The following is a 16,004-nucleotide window of genomic DNA, read 5'->3' as shown; positions in this document are numbered from 1 at the left end:
TATCGTAAGTTTTTTTTTTTTTTTTATGTACATATAAACAGATATTACTGTAATATGATTTTCTCTATCTTTCTCTTTTCTTCTATCTCTTTATTTCTCTCTCTCTCTCTCTCTTACTCTCTTGGTTCAGGATGTCTCAAGAATGAATAAATTATGAAATTTGTAGAGTGATAAGTAAGAAGCAAATATATTATTATTTCTCTTATGTGCATAAACGGTCGATTATTCTCAAGAGATAATGATTAAATTTCAGTAATTTGCCGTTCGATACAAAGTAAAATGTATTTTTAGTTTTATCTTTTAAGAAAATATATATGTGTACATGTGTTTATGTATATGTATATAGTATTCATTTTGTTAGTTTTGCATATTTTATTTTGCCAAATTGGAAAATTTCTTCAAACTGACAAAATTAATTATTATTAAAATCTTATCCTAATGAAACATCCTCTCTTCCTCTCTCTCTCTCTCTCTCTCTCTTTCTCTTGTTCTCTCTCTACGGTCAATTTCACAGAATTACTTTAACAGTCTATGTTGTATATATATATATATATTTATTTATTTAATAATTAACGAATGTTTTTTATTTTTTTTATTTTTCATTTTTAAGAATATGAAGTTTGATGAATGTAAAAAAAAAAAATTCAGGTTTCTCTACCCTTGTACTCTACGTTCGAGTTAGTATCATTTAGATAAAATTAAAAAAATTAAGTAAAACTACAAATATAAATATAATTTGAACACGAGTACGACTTATTACAAAAAAAAAAAAAAATACAAGACAACCATAAGAACACAAAAATATTAAGTAAATAATAATTAAAATTGTTATATATGAATTTTCATTCGTATCGTATCGTGTACGTCATATGAAGAATAAAAAAATAAACTTTTTCAAGACAATCGTAGAATATAAACAAATATAATGATAATAATTAAAGAGAAATATAAATCGTTATACGAATTTGCATTTTTTTCAAATCGATGACGTATTAGTTAAAAATATATTGGCAGCATGGCTTCCCAATAGATCAATGCTGCTAATAGCACTTTTCGATCATTCAACAAATATAGGTCAAACCATCACGAATGCACGCAAATACTTATTCTTTTTTAACCAATGGTAATAACCTTGGAATAATAAACAAATAAACGATATTTTATAATGATATCGATTAGAATCACAGTGCTCTCAAACGTGCAATATAATAATATATGCTCTTACAAAGTAATATCCAGTCTGTTTCGCCATAATATCGATATTAATCATCGTCTTCTAAATATAAAAAAAAAAAATAAAAAAAAAGAGAGAAACGAAAGTAATTTCTTTTCCTTTTTTTGATATTCTTTTCCTTTTTTCTTAAAACTTATATAACAATTAGAAAGATAACTATTAACTTAATTTTTACTTAAGAGGAGAAAAAATATATACTGTTATATTTATTTATATATATATATATATTATAAATCCTAATCGAAACTTGTGGCAATTCCATGTTTTCGTTAAATTTAGTAAAAATGCAGGATAACAAAATGGTTTTTGTACAGACTGGACGTAGAACATTTCGTCTCTTTTTTTTTGTTATATTCTTCCTTTGAAAAATAATCGAAAGACAAGGATCGATATCTAACATCTAACAAGATCCTGCCATCCTGGGTTTATCGTTGAAAGATGACCTTCCTCCTTACTATCCGCTTGAATTTCACTTTGGTAGATCTCTCTCCCTTCACAGACGTGATTTCCTGTTCATCTAGTTTCCCACGATCTTCCCTTTGATCCTCGTCCGAGGAGGAGGATTTAACGGCGAACACGAGGTTCGATCGTTTCTGATAGCCAGCTACTTTGGACTGTGTCTATCGATATGCGTTAATTCTATCGGGAGATAGATCGTTCGACAGTGATCGATATCCGCCCTGCAAAGCGGACAACGTTCGCATCGTCGAGCACAATCCAAACAGGCTACCGCGTGTCCGCACGGGAAAAGGGCAGTGTCCAGGCTACGATCCATGCAAATCCGGCAGAGCATGGCATCCAACAACCTTGCAAGGCACTCCCGAGATTCCTAAAATCATTTATTTTATTTTATTTTATGTATATATACATATAATATATTTATATAATATATACATATATAATACATATATTTTGGTGGTCACTTTAGTATCTCTAATTTCATATATTCTATTAGATCCTTTTAAAAGAGTTTTTGTTTATCAGTTAGTTTTACTTTATATTTTTAAAGTTATACTTCTTTTGGCGCGCTTAGTAGAGGGTAAAATTGAAAGCTGCGCGCGCATACCTTTACGAAAGTGCGATATATGAAGTTAGCCGTCAAAGATAAATAAAAGGGAAAATTATATATTTTATTGACTAAGTTCACTCGTAAAAGACCTACATTGTAAACGTGATAGGGGTGTACCCTAAGTATTACATTTTATTTATATTTTATTAATTGTGAATAATTATCTATATACACAAATGTATTTATATTATTAATTAAATTGTCCCACATTGTGTAGTAAAAGATTTATCAGTAACAAAACTTGTGTAATAAAATAACCTCAAAAACTTTAAAAATGTTTTTAAGTATTAGAGGTTAATTTTTTTGTAAGTATTTTTTAAAAAGTATATATTTATTAATTCAATAAAACTTGTTAAATGTAATAATCTTGTATATAAATCTCTTCGTTTTATATTATAGATCATTTTTCATTATCCGGATTTCAATTGGAAAGTGAATCTACTGTTGTACTACAATATTTGTGAGTATTATTTTTTGTTGTTTTATTACGCCAAAAAAAGTATAACTTATTTTATTATAAAAAAAAGTATATTTTATTTTATTTTATTTTATTTTAGTTTATCTTAATGAGTTGTGTCACCTATTTAGTAACATAGATGAGTGAAACTGTCTGGAGATAAAAAAGACAAAAACCATGTGCTGTTGATTCCAGAGAGGCGGTAAAAAAAAACACGACTTCTGAATAAGTATGAGAAAATGTTAGTAAAGAAGTGACTCAAACCTCATAAAAAGGGGGAGTAAAAAGATAATTATCAATTGTGTACAATATATAGAGAAAATACTCCACTTTATCGATCCTGTGACGATGGTCCCAAGATACGAATAAAGCGAGAATCTCTATCATTATTAAAATATTATCTTATTATAATAAAAAAAAAACAATATATAGAAAATAGTTGATAGAATGGAAATGAAAAATACAAAGTATTATGCGTGTTAAATTTAGTAAGAAAAAAAACAATAACTTTTGACCCCTGATACACATATTTTTACGTGTTAAATATACGATTAAATTCAATAAGTTTTATCGGTGAAATAACTCTCGATAGAATAATATAATAAGTAAATATTCTATTATATAATATATATATAATAGAATAAAGAAAAAGGGTTTACCTTGCACTTGGGATTTTCACAATCGGCGCAATCATGCCTTCCCAAGATCTCTTTTTCCTCAGGTGGTGTTATATTCGCGGACTCGCAATAGAGCGCACGTCGAGCATTATCGTAAACCTCCCTGCAAGTTCTTCGTATGTCGAAGACGTACTTCTTGCCGAGCGTCGAGTCCTCGTTGAAAATAGAGATTATCGTCCCCTAGAGAAAAAAAGAAAGAGAACTTAAAGTAGAAAAGAGAAGAGAAAGAAAGAAAGAAAGTAAGAAAGAAAGAAGGGTCGTTTCGCAGACGAGCTCCTTCGAGGAGAATTTCACTTTTTCACTGAAATCGTTCCGTAGTTAAGGCAATTCCCTTAGACCTTCCCCGAACACCAAAAAGTACATCTCTCTTCCTTCTACTTTTTCTATTCCTCCCCACCCTCCTCCTCCCCATTTGAAGAATAATAAATTCACTGGTAAATACCTTCAAGTCGCGAATGAATTGAGCGGTGACCGCACTTCTAACCGTTTCGCAACTATAAAATGCGTGTTTCTCGGTGATTGCCCTGTAAAGACCGGTGGCCGATTGGCTTGAGTCTAATTTGAAATCCAACGAGGTCTCTTCGCCGTCGAGAGAGAGATAAACCAAATGGAACATCCGTCGTTGAGATGTAGCACTTTGGATAGCCGTGTATGGTATACTGTAATTGTCAAGATATGAATCTTTATTTTTGTTCTTATGTTTTTTAATATTTTTTTTTTTTATATATATATATAGTAAGAACACTTACTTCTGCGTTTCCTCATCCTGACCACGATAAACTGTAATACCATGAGGTCCAACACCGATCGTAGAAATTCCGTTATATCCAAATTTGCTATGAAACATTTCTTGACCAAAAGTATCCAAATTCGATATTTCCTTCAGAAGCCAATATTCCGCTGTCGAAGTTTTCATACCCTAATAAGAAATATAAATTAATTAATGGAAATAAGTCAATCCTGATAATAATAATAATAATAACTTTATTTTATAGAATAGTTGAAGAATTAAAGTAAAAAAAAAGAAAATGGCTGTAAAAGAATGAATTCACCTTATTGGCTTACCTTGATTTCCTTATGCTGTTGAACTATCCGATGCAGGAAATCCTGAGGCTTGGGCTCGCAGGGCTCAGTTGGTTGTATCTGACAGCATTGCGAATAAAGGGCATGCGGTGGTGACAAGGCATCGTAATCGCCACCGTCTGCTTGAGCTATTAGAGCCATCAAACGAGCTATCGATACCCAATCAGGGACCTTCAACCTTCCTTCGACCAGTTCCAGGCGAGAGTGTAAATAAAATTGATGTCTGAAAAAAAATGAAAATAAATAACAAAATAAAAAATAAAATCGATAGGATTAGATATATTATGGTGTCATTCTTTATGTGTCACGCACGTAGTACACACATACACACACATATATATATTATCGAGAGTAACGATTAATCCTAATTAAGGGTGAAGCTATGCTTTCGTACGAGTCTGACTGAACGAGATTGATCACCTCTGTTTTCAACCTGCATCGTTTCGACTTATTCCTGGGAAAATTGGACGATGTGTTCGCACGTGATTAATGACCGCCATTGCGAATCATGATTCTTTTTCTTTCCTCAGTTATCTATATACTATCTCATATTTGCACCTCGCTTTTATGTACGTTTTCATATGAAACTTATTATAAAAGATAAAATAATGTTTTATTGTTAGTTATATATTTTGTAAATAAAAAAAAAGAAATATTCAAACTAACACACGACGACTAAAAAGTAAGATACGTAATGATAGGTGATCGATAGCATTAATAATTTTTATTAATCGTTATTAATATTACTATCAATGATTTATATTCGTAAAAAAAAAGGATGAGTAATATAATATTTGAATATAAAATAATTGAAAATTTTCTAAGAGATCACTGTCATTGACCAGAGTGAAAAAAACGCATAAAAAAGAAAGGCAATTTAATAATAATAATAATAATAATAATAATAATAAAGATATCGCGCACGAGAGGAGATATTTACTCGGAAGACAGGAATTATCGAATATTTATTTATATACGGGACGATATATTATATTTAACAAAAACAAAAAAATAAAAAATAAGAAAAGAAAAAAGAATAGAAATGAGATGAACCGTATCTGTGATATATTATTTCTCTATAAACGCGAACATTTAATCTGAAAGGCCTGCCTTTAGCGATGACCCGGTAGCATCGAGAAATTAATTGATATCGATGCGAAACTGGGTCGAAGCAGTCTTCGAAGAAGATCTTGGTGGTCTTAATCCTTTTTTTCTTCTCTCATTTGCTCCTTATAATTTTTTCTCTCTTCGTCTCTCTCTCTCTCTCTCTTTTTCTCGTTGATGTTAGAATTTCGATGATGGAAAGATTTCTTTTACCATTATCCACCCGATCAAAACATTCTTCAGACATTTTCTCGCACTCATCGTGCACCATCGTTGCATATTGTGCATATCGTTTAATATTATGACAAGTTATCATGTGAAAGTTTGAATAATAGATTTAATAAGAGAACAATTTGAATTTTATCACGGATAAATTTTTATTTTCTTATTATTTTATAAAAGATTGAACTATACGACGTTAAGAATTTATTGGGAAACGTTTAATATTAATTTCGTGAATGTCCGAAATACCTTTTACAATTAGCTGAATACCTAAAAGACATAAAAGACATTAATGCAATTCCAAACTGACAACGAGAGGAATGTTATTTCTATGGCGCGAAAGATGAGAATTAACTTTTGTTACATTGTATACTATTATATATTTATATACCAATATACCCGGTGTCTCATTTTAAATGATATTATATCGTACCAAACAAAATTATACTCTTATGCGACCCCTTTATAATTAAAACATTGTTCATTTAATTTATTAATATTCTTTAACTATCGATAAAACGATTAAAAAAAATCATTTTCAGTTTTCGTATCTTAACAAACAAGAACAGCGAGCGCGTCTTATACAAAATAGATGCAACAACAAATATTCTATTAAACTTTTAATATTTGTTTTGTAAAACCGATAGAGAGAGTTCGAATATAAAATGAAACACCATGTATATATTTATACATATTATACTTATGTATGTATTAAGTTTCAGTGAGTCCGATAAGCTTGATACGAATGGACGTTCCGTTCAGGTTGTGTTGTTGTGTGAAACGCGATGCGTTGGACACCGTGTTGACTAAATCTCGAGAATATATTGCAACAACAACACAACCAACACACAAGCAAGTAGTCGACGAGTATGCCTCGCCGCGGTAATTTGTGCCACGTGAAAAGCGAGCGCTTACAAGTTACACGCTCGAGTCGTCGCTTAAAATAGAAGACCGGCGGTGCGTTAATGGGATATATTTGCGCGGACGTACGTTGAAAGCTCGTACAAAATTGTCAACGAGTATGAAAGGCAAAGTTCAACTTGTGCCAAAAAATAAAGCATCAAATAAAAATAAACATGAGTATAAAAATATAACGAATAAAAGGATCAACAACGTTTAGGGGAAACGAACAAACAAACAAAAAGAAAAGAAACGATACGCCAACAGGAACGGAAAGCATACGAATTGCGCGTGCATGTGCATCGTCGAAAATGGCGACAATATGTCGGTCGTTTGCCAGCTTAATGAATTTTCTATGGTGTTGGGAAAAAAGGGAAAGGGAAGAAGGGCAGTCGGGTGGGATAGCAGAGGATAGATACGATATGGCTCTGGTCGTTTCGAAAATACAATTTAATTCGAATTATCATCGTCGTTTAACGATATTTCAACTATTTGCGTGCATTTTCTCTCTCTCTCTCTCTTTCTCTCTCCTTTGCATTCCAAATTGTCGCAATTTGTTTTTCAAATTACGCAACCCTGACGTATACGAATTAATTTCCCCGCACGTAGATCCCCGGCGTCGAATTAAGGGAGGAAAAAAAAAAAAAAAAGAAAAAAGAGAAAGAAAAAATATAAAACGGTAAGCGAATTTGCGAGATGAAAAATTTCCGTCGTAATTTTCTTTTTCCTCCCATTTTCCACTTTTTCTAATTTCACTTTTTTGTTTTACAACGAAGAAAAAGAGGAAGAAGAAGAAGAAGAAGAAGAAGAAAAAAATGTCGAGATTCGTTCGTCAAGTTTCTGCTATAGCGCGTGAATTATTCTGAAAGGAACGCGAGGAGGACACTTGACCTTCCGTAACTCTCTCTCTCTCTCTCTCTCTCAATGCTTTAGAAGCTTTTTCTTAATTAACGTGATCTTAAAAGCTCCTTAAGTGCTTACACGTACGCACCTACATATATATTAGAAGCATTCTATTTTCCAACGTCGTGTCATTTTCATCGAAAGCTTGATTATCCAATTATCACGTAGGAGCTAATTTTCGTCAATTTCAGGTACCCTCCATTTATTTCTAATTATTCACTGTCCGTGTCACTCGATAAATAATTATACGTGAAATCGTAATTAATCGTTTCCCACTTGGATCCTTTTCTAATCTTATCTTTCGAGTAAATATATACTATATATATTTGTTTTTCACCTTCTCCTTCTCTCTCTTCTTCTTCTTCTTCTTCTTCTTCTTCTTTTAATTAATTATCTATCCTTCGTTTTCTCGTTAGTGACTATAGAAAATCTTGAATAAAGTTTAGCAGCAAGTTTTCTCCTCCTCAGACGTACCTTCCTACCGAAGATTTAGGTCAAAATCCCTATTCCTTATTTGCTACGAAATGGATGGATTTCGGTCGACGTATTAAGATGGATTTGGTTATTACTAAAGATCGAGATTAATGGCTTCTCGATCTGAACGAAGGAGCTAAAGGATGTTAGCGTATGAAACTTCTCCGAGATCTTCCTAACTTGGCTAATTTGCGATATGTTACATTTCATGGTGAAACCTGTGTACGTTAATACGTGATAGACACGCGTTCTTCAACCTCTATAGAAATATTAATAAAACGTAAAACTTGATATCCAAATAAAACAAAAATATAAAACAAGTATAATATATCTTTCAGATTCGATATTTCTCTCCTAATTTTGTAAATAAATTATAAAAACAGTTATTTCCGTGTAAAGGTGTAAATAGATATAAAAAAAAAAAGAAAAAGAAAAGAAAATCGACAAACTTCGTAATATCTAATAACGTTTTATCATAATTTATCAGACGAAAGTGGTAAGGGACGTTGGAAAGACTTTTCAAAGTTATTAGACTATCTTAATGAAGAGAATGGAAGTTATGAACAAGTTGAAGAATTTTGTTTTAATTTCTTATAAGAATCTTCTTTTTTTAGGATGAAAAAGAGAGTAAAAGATAGGAAGGAGAAGGTGAAAAAGAAAATTCACTGAATTGGTTTTAACCTTTTAACAGTGTCTGGAAGCTTACCCGAGGAAGTTCGTTAAGACTTTCATCTTTTCCAAGAACTTAACAGACACTACTTAAATTGACATAATGTGACAGATAACGAACATCGACGAAGAATATTTCTTTTTTCTTTCTTTCTTTTCTTTTTTTTTTTTCTTTTTTTTATTCTTAATCGAAGATATTACGCGTTTTTCTGTCTCTCTTTATTATTTTTTTTTTTTTTCTTTTAAATACATTCGCGAAAAACTTTTTCAAAAGAATAATCTAATAAAATATCAAACGTCGCGTTGTATGTATTTTATACTATAGGTATATTTATTTTCGTTCTCTTTTTTCTTGTTTCTTTTTTTTCTTTTTTTTTTTTATGGGAACGATCGCAACATGCTGACGTTACGAAAATAACCATTTTCTGTAAAACCGTCTCTATTAAGGGGTGAAAAAGCGTAGTGGAAAAGAGACGGAAATTGCATCGACGAGAACCTGGCAGCACAAGTGTATATACGAACTATTTTCAAAGGGACTTTTTCCTCTTCTCTCTTTTTTTTTTCCCTTGTTTTTCTTTTTTTTTTTTTTTTTGTTTTTTTTTAATGAAAAGAGAACAGCAGCAGGAAAATCCGAACGGACCTACGACCTACGTATTATTTCCGGTGCACTTGATCCGAACTACGTTCAAACTCAACTATACGGTTCCAACCGTTCGTCGTTGTTCGTCTAGTTCGTCGTTCGTTGATTCGACGTGTACCGTTGGTCCTTTGTGTATTCGTCGCCTGTAAAATTTTACCATTCGATCCGAGACGAATGTTTATTCGCGAAAGTCGTTCAACGTTTTAGCAGGCGTGACGGTTTTCGATTTTGTCGAGCGTGACCGACCAACGAAATCAAGCCTGGAAACGACAACCCCACTTTACGAAATTAAATATTTTGTTAAAACATCGAAACATGTTCTCTCTCTCTCTCTCTCTCTCTCTCAATCGTTCTTTATCTTAACACGAATAGTTAACCCAACGAATTTCGTTTGATATATTTTCATTACCACGTATATAGAGGATTTTAATTTAAAATCCAATGTTTTTTATTTATCCTACAATATAAACTCGAAGTAATATATATTTCACATTATGATTTTATTATGAATATATTTTCGTTCCTTTTTTGTTTTTTTCTTTTAATAAAAGCGTATTTTTTTACGAAGTATATTATTAAATAGGTGTATATATGTTTTTCGGGGTATGTAAAAAATTAAAAAACAGAATTGTCGAAGAGAATTTCGTGCGTGTAAAAATGACAACAACGAAAAATTGTTCGCGTATATGAATGAAATAAAATTCCCCTAATTTTTCTCTTTTCCTTTTTCACTTGGTTCAACTACTTTCAACATTCTATATATATATATAAATATTTTCCAAGTACCAAAGCCATTTGGTATTTTTCCTTTTAAAATGAGACTAGCTAAGAATCGACGCGTACCATTCACTACCAGTTCTTTTCTTTTAAAGCTGCAAGGATCCGTGTCTTTTCAAAATAAAGTCCAAAAGAAAAGGGCAAGTTTTTCGATGCTACAAAAACTTTTCTGTCCAGTTTATTTTACGTACTACTCTGCTTCTCTCGATAAAAGCGCTTTTCATTATCAAAAACACTATAGGGTGGAATAAGAAATGAAAAGAAATGAAAAGAATAGAACAATTGGAGCTAAAGTAAAGAACAAATTTTCAAACAAATTGAATTAGGTTCACCGTAATTCTTCGAACAAAATTGATTCAGCCCTTCGATAATCGGAAGGGGTGGAAATAAAAAAATCGAAGTATTCGTTCTCAAGGGTTAAAGCCAATTGGAAACTAACAATACTATTCCGGCTTAATTCGTCGTCGTAACTATTACGTAGGAATTTGAAAGTCGAAATTAAACTCGGTGAACTATCCACGCTGATATCGAAAGTTACGATCCCGTTTAGTTTTAACCACAGTGCACCGTAAACCATTCGAATTCGGCTATCCTATACCTTTTTTTTTGATCAATGCGAAAAGCCGAAAGGGATTTTAAAATGCGATAAAGTTTACGAAGAATTTTCGTTTGATGCATTCATTTTCTGCTAACAAAAATTGACCCTTTTCAAATATTTTATTTGAATGAAATACTATATAAATATAACAAACATTCAATAAAAAAAAATATATATATATATATCCCATAACAAAATTAACTGAAATAATTTCTAACGAAGTATTAACAAAAGTAAAAAAAACTTCGTAATTGAAAAGAAACTTATTCGTCGAAATGAAATATCATTCAATTAAAACTATCCAGTGGATCGTTATCGTTCCTTAAATCCATACTAAAGGTTTAAACCTCGAGCTTGCAAACCGATGATGCTTTCAAATTCTTCGAAATGTTGCCTTTTTATTGTCTATTATAATATAACGAGAGGAACGTTATATCGACATTACGGCGTTCTTAAAAGGTAACACAATGATTAGCCACCTATATTTTATGCTAAATTATCAAATTAACTTCTTCCTACTCTTGGTTCTAAACTATTGTAATTTTAGTGCAGTTTCAAGTTTCTCTTGGAATGCTGGCGACCGTCTTTTTGTAAATTAATAGGCATTTCTCTTAACTGTTAATTAACGTATACTATTCTCATTCTCTTTCTCTCTCTCTCTCTCTCTCTCCCTTTCTCTCTCTCCCTTTCTTCCTTTCTTGCGTATGCAGGTATTCACAAATACACTTAAACATTCGTGTTGGTTAAAAGTAGGTAGAAATGATGACGATGATGATGATTATTATTATTATTATTATTATTATTATTAATTTTATTACAAAATCGTCTTAGTTCTCGTTAAGTCAAGCGATAAAATTGCTGAGAAGGGATACTTCTTGTTCGGTTTTAAGAAACACAGGCCATGCTTCTGACCCAGAAAATAAGTATGTCGCGTCTAAAACTCGTTAAGGAAGAAGAGAGAGAGAGAGAGAGAGAGAGAACGAGCGAGGAGGAGGAAGGGGGAAAAGGAAGAAGAAGTTTGGATATGAAAATTACAAAATTAATTTCCATAGCGAGATTAAGTTCGATCTCGTAAAAGATAATTGGCCTGGATCCGCTTTAATTTTGCGACGGTAGGTTTGAGATAGAACTCGAAGAGACTTTTTAAATTAAAATCATAAAAAAAAGCTAAGAGATAAAGAGAGATAGAGAGGGGAAAAAAAAAGTTGCTTTTTCCGACGAGGACGAGGACGAGGACGAGGACGAGGATGAGGAAAGGGGGACGGGGGAAGGGGGAGCAGGAAAGTTTCACGAAATGTTTTGACGCGAGTGACCTCGCAATGCAACTCGGATTACGACGCGTATCGCGGCCGCGGAAGCCAAACGAAATCCGGAAAGCTGAATTTCCGTTTGGGCCGCGTAAAATGTTTCAACTCCGTTACCCTATTTCATCTCTGTCCAACATAACCGAGAACGGATTTTTCATTCTCTTATTTTAATGGGTTTTTGTTTCTTTTTTTCCCTCCTGCGGAGGACAACTTTTATGTTTAGTTTTCGTTTTCCTTTTTTCTTTAAAAGGAAAATAATGATTGAAATAAAAGAAAGTAAAAAGACAAAATTGTTAATTCATCGAAAGGAGTATTGCATCCATCATGCTTGAACGTATTATTACGATCGGGAAATGATAATTGAATTTTTTTATTTGTAATAATTTAGAAGGAGGGAGGATGTGATTTTTATTTTTTTTGTTAATTTTTGTATAATTTTGACACGTTTAAATGAGACCAAAAAATAATACGAAAATACTACGTCTTGTTTTTTTGTTTTTCATTTTTAATAAATATTTATAATACGTTCATGCTTGAACGTATTATAACAATCGGGAAATGATAATTGAATTTTTTTATTTGTAATAATTTAGAACGAGGGAGGATGTGATTTTTATTTTTTTTGTTAATTTTTGTATAATTTTGACACGTTTAAAGGAGACCAAAAAATAATACGAAGATACTACGTCTTGTTTTTTTGTTTTTCATTTTTAATAAATATTTATAAAGCTTCCGTATATAAAATACGAAAAGTCGTTCGAAAAGGTGTCAAAAAGTCACGTTAAAAATAATAAGAACGGAATGGGTACCCGTCTTGGTTTCTTCGATCGATAAACTCCATTTCGCAAAAGATTGTCGTTACAGGTGAATGAGTAGAAAATCAGGATCACAGTTGCGTGTTCAAATAACACCTCTCGATTTCACGAACAAGGGAATACCTACTTATGTTAGTACATAGCTACTCTCGTTCGACTGGTGAGTGACTAATTGACACTAGAGCCAATTACGTTTCTATTTCCACCTCGACGATAATCGTCCCTTATCGAGTAATGAATTTTATCGATGAAAAGGCATCTCGCGATACGTTCTTTTATTCCTTTTCTTTTCTTTTTTTATTTTTGGTCTTTTTTTTATCGGCTTTTTCCAACGTTTATATTTCGTCAAAGTTATTTACGAAACATTCCTTTTGCGAAATCTAATCGGATTTCGAAAAGAGAAAAGAAAACAAAGAAATGAATTCAACGGTGGTGGAATTGCATTTGAATGCTCGTAAATAAATATGTTTTAATAATAAATGGCGTATAAAATAAAAAAATATTTGTGAGAATTCATTTAACATAGAAAAATTGGATTCATTTAATTTTTCTCGTAGTAAATTAATTTTTGTTCTTCTACGAGCTTTCTCAAATGTATTCGCGGTTTGTATTAGTTTTTAATTTCTCTATAGAGAAACGAAACGTTTCGTAGGATCGATTGAAAAATATATTTACAAAGAGGAAAATCCGAGTGAAGTTGCTTTAGAACTTGTTGAAAAAGAATAAAAAAAAAAAAAACAGAAAACGTTAATTGACTTTGCGGTATTTAAAAAGGTATTCTCGAGATTATAACGCTTCTACCACTTTACCTCTTGATATGGAAACTTCACGAGAGGGTTGAAAGAGTTAAGACTCGTGGAAAGGACCAAGGCAAAGCCACGCCAAAGGCCTGTTACGTATCGAATTCAAATTTTACTTAAAATCCGATTAATTTAAGAGAGAGAGAGAGAGAGAGAGAGTACGAAGTTTACCGTGATAACCTAATTTCATCGACTCGTGTTTATATTACAAAGAACTTATGCTTATTTTTCGCGATAACGATAATTGATAAATTAAAAATAATCGTCACGAAAATATATTTCAAGAATTATTTATTACGAATTACCACTTATTTTTTTTTCTTCTTCTTCTTCTTAATCTTAAACTTAAATTTTGTACGAGTTTTTTTTTAAGAAAAATTCTTTACATATATTTCACGAATTATTTTAAACAACGAAAAAATATTTCCGGAAGAATTTAAAAAGATTTGTTCATTCTCGTGCAAATGTAAAAAGTGGTAAGTTAAAAGTGAACTAGAAGTGAACATTCGTCGATTTACGAATTCTTTTCGAAATTCTTCTTTAGGTATCGTTGAATGCTTGTATTCTTATAACGAATATGGGGTGAATCTGCCGTCTACGAGTCTGGGTCTAGGTTCAAAGTTCAAAAGCGTTACCAGCTCGAAGCAATAACAATGAATTACTTATATTATCCTATCCACGGTCGGTGTAATTTTCTCCGTAAATTTCCTTATTTCACGTTGCAGTTATCACGGTTTGTGATTTCAACGTAATAAAAAGGCACGAACGAACAGAACGGAACATTTCATATTTTATCACGCTAACTGATATTTTTCTTTATTCGCGACGAGATAATAATTTGCAATCAACGTTTCTTACAATTTAAAATTAGTAAAATAAAACAAAAAAACAACGCAGGCGTTAATTACGACCAAACTCGATAAATTATCTCGTCATTAATATTCCATCCTTCTATCCTTTCATCGAAATGTATCATTCGTTTATCGATCCAATAAAACGTGAAACACACAATAGATCTTTGATGGGGCACGATTATTATTACAGAAAATCCAAAATTATTCGAATTAATTGTACAAAGATTTTTCTTTTTAATAAAAATCATAATCGATGAATTAATCTTAAAATAAAAACTAGAAACATTTGTTTAATAACGATATAGGATTAACGACATATCGTAATAGAAAAATATTCAAAAGAAAAGAAAGAAAAAAAAGGAGAGGGGGAGAATTAACGAATTAGACGACAAAAGTAGAATTCATTCTTACTCTTTTCTTAATCCCATATTTTGTCTTTCTTTGAAAGTCCTTTAAGAAGCGATTTAAAATTGTAAGAAGAAATATTCTCCTAACAAGACGTAATACAACATCCTAAGAAGATACAAGATAGAGATAGGAAAGCAAGCCTAAGCTTTTCTCGGATTTTGCGAATAAGCTGTGTTCCCTCCCATAGAAGGAAGAAGAAAAAGGATCATTCGCGAATGGCTAATTCTGAATTATATGAGAGTACGCTAATGAACGCGCTCGTACTGCTATCTCTGCAGTATAATAATTTTTAACGATGCATTATACGAAAGCCAAAGGAAAATATAAAACGTTCTTGACGTATTCCTTTAAAGAGGAAGATGATATTAAAAAGGAATAAAAATATAGAATATGGGATATATAAAGTAAACGAAACTAAATCAAGAAAATGTTTCTCATGGAATAATATAAACCACGTATAAATCCCATTTTAAAAGCTATTCCTATAGACTATTTAGTTTCGAATTAATATGGTGTACGAAAATCGTAATATTCTGTTAACAATAAGATCCTTATTTAACTGATCCACAAACTAATACTAATAGTTGAGAATAGTTAGGAAACAGTTCAATGATATTCAAGAGAGAAGATAGTAATTACATCAGTTCGAATATTATCAAGGGAATTTGTGCTTATGTATAGTATATAAGTAAAATGTTAACATAGTTAAACATCGTCAAAGTTCTACGATTACAAATCGATCCCAATTTCCATAATCGCGATTTCACGAATCGTAGCAACGTAAAAGGGATTTCCTGAGATCCTGAGTTATACCTAGATCTAGAGAAACGCTTTCCTGTACTTAATCATTTGAATATTGTCCTTGAATACATATAGGGACGATCTAGTCTAACAATAAGAGAACTTAAGAGACATTTCGCGCTATCGTTCTGATTTTCACCGCAGAAACCAAGCGTACTTAGATTTCCAAATCGGAAACACCCAAATATTTCTGTTAAATCCAATATCTACGG

The 16,004-nt window shown here is 31.7% G+C and overlaps 1 protein-coding gene and 1 long non-coding RNA gene across 2 annotated transcripts in view; one reads left to right on the top strand and one right to left on the bottom strand.

Annotated features, from left to right (window-relative positions):
* Positions 1 to 1,590: 1,590 nt before the first annotated feature.
* LOC122526100 (E3 ubiquitin-protein ligase MYLIP) overlaps positions 1,591 to 16,004 on the bottom strand; it is a 152,637-nt gene continuing 138,223 nt past the window's right edge. The window contains exons 3-7 of the mRNA XM_043649269.1: positions 4,503 to 4,743; positions 4,187 to 4,356; positions 3,880 to 4,096; positions 3,420 to 3,617; positions 1,591 to 2,063 (exon numbers count right to left, since the gene is read on the bottom strand). Coding sequence (XP_043505204.1) covers positions 1,839 to 2,063; positions 3,420 to 3,617; positions 3,880 to 4,096; positions 4,187 to 4,356; positions 4,503 to 4,743 — 1,051 coding nt within the window. The 3' untranslated portion in view covers positions 1,591 to 1,838. The remainder of the gene's footprint in view (positions 2,064 to 3,419; positions 3,618 to 3,879; positions 4,097 to 4,186; positions 4,357 to 4,502; positions 4,744 to 16,004) is intronic.
* On the top strand, positions 2,257 to 3,069 carry LOC122526102. Its single transcript, XR_006305952.1, has 3 exons — positions 2,257 to 2,608; positions 2,703 to 2,763; positions 2,861 to 3,069. It is a non-coding gene; the product is annotated as an uncharacterized LOC122526102 (long non-coding RNA).

The sequence above is a fragment of the Polistes fuscatus genome, unplaced genomic scaffold (assembly GCF_010416935.1).
Source record: "Polistes fuscatus isolate 324 unplaced genomic scaffold, CU_Pfus_HIC Scaffold10, whole genome shotgun sequence".
Classification (NCBI taxonomy): domain Eukaryota; kingdom Metazoa; phylum Arthropoda; class Insecta; order Hymenoptera; family Vespidae; genus Polistes; species Polistes fuscatus.
This window is presented reverse-complemented; position numbering and strand designations above follow the sequence as displayed.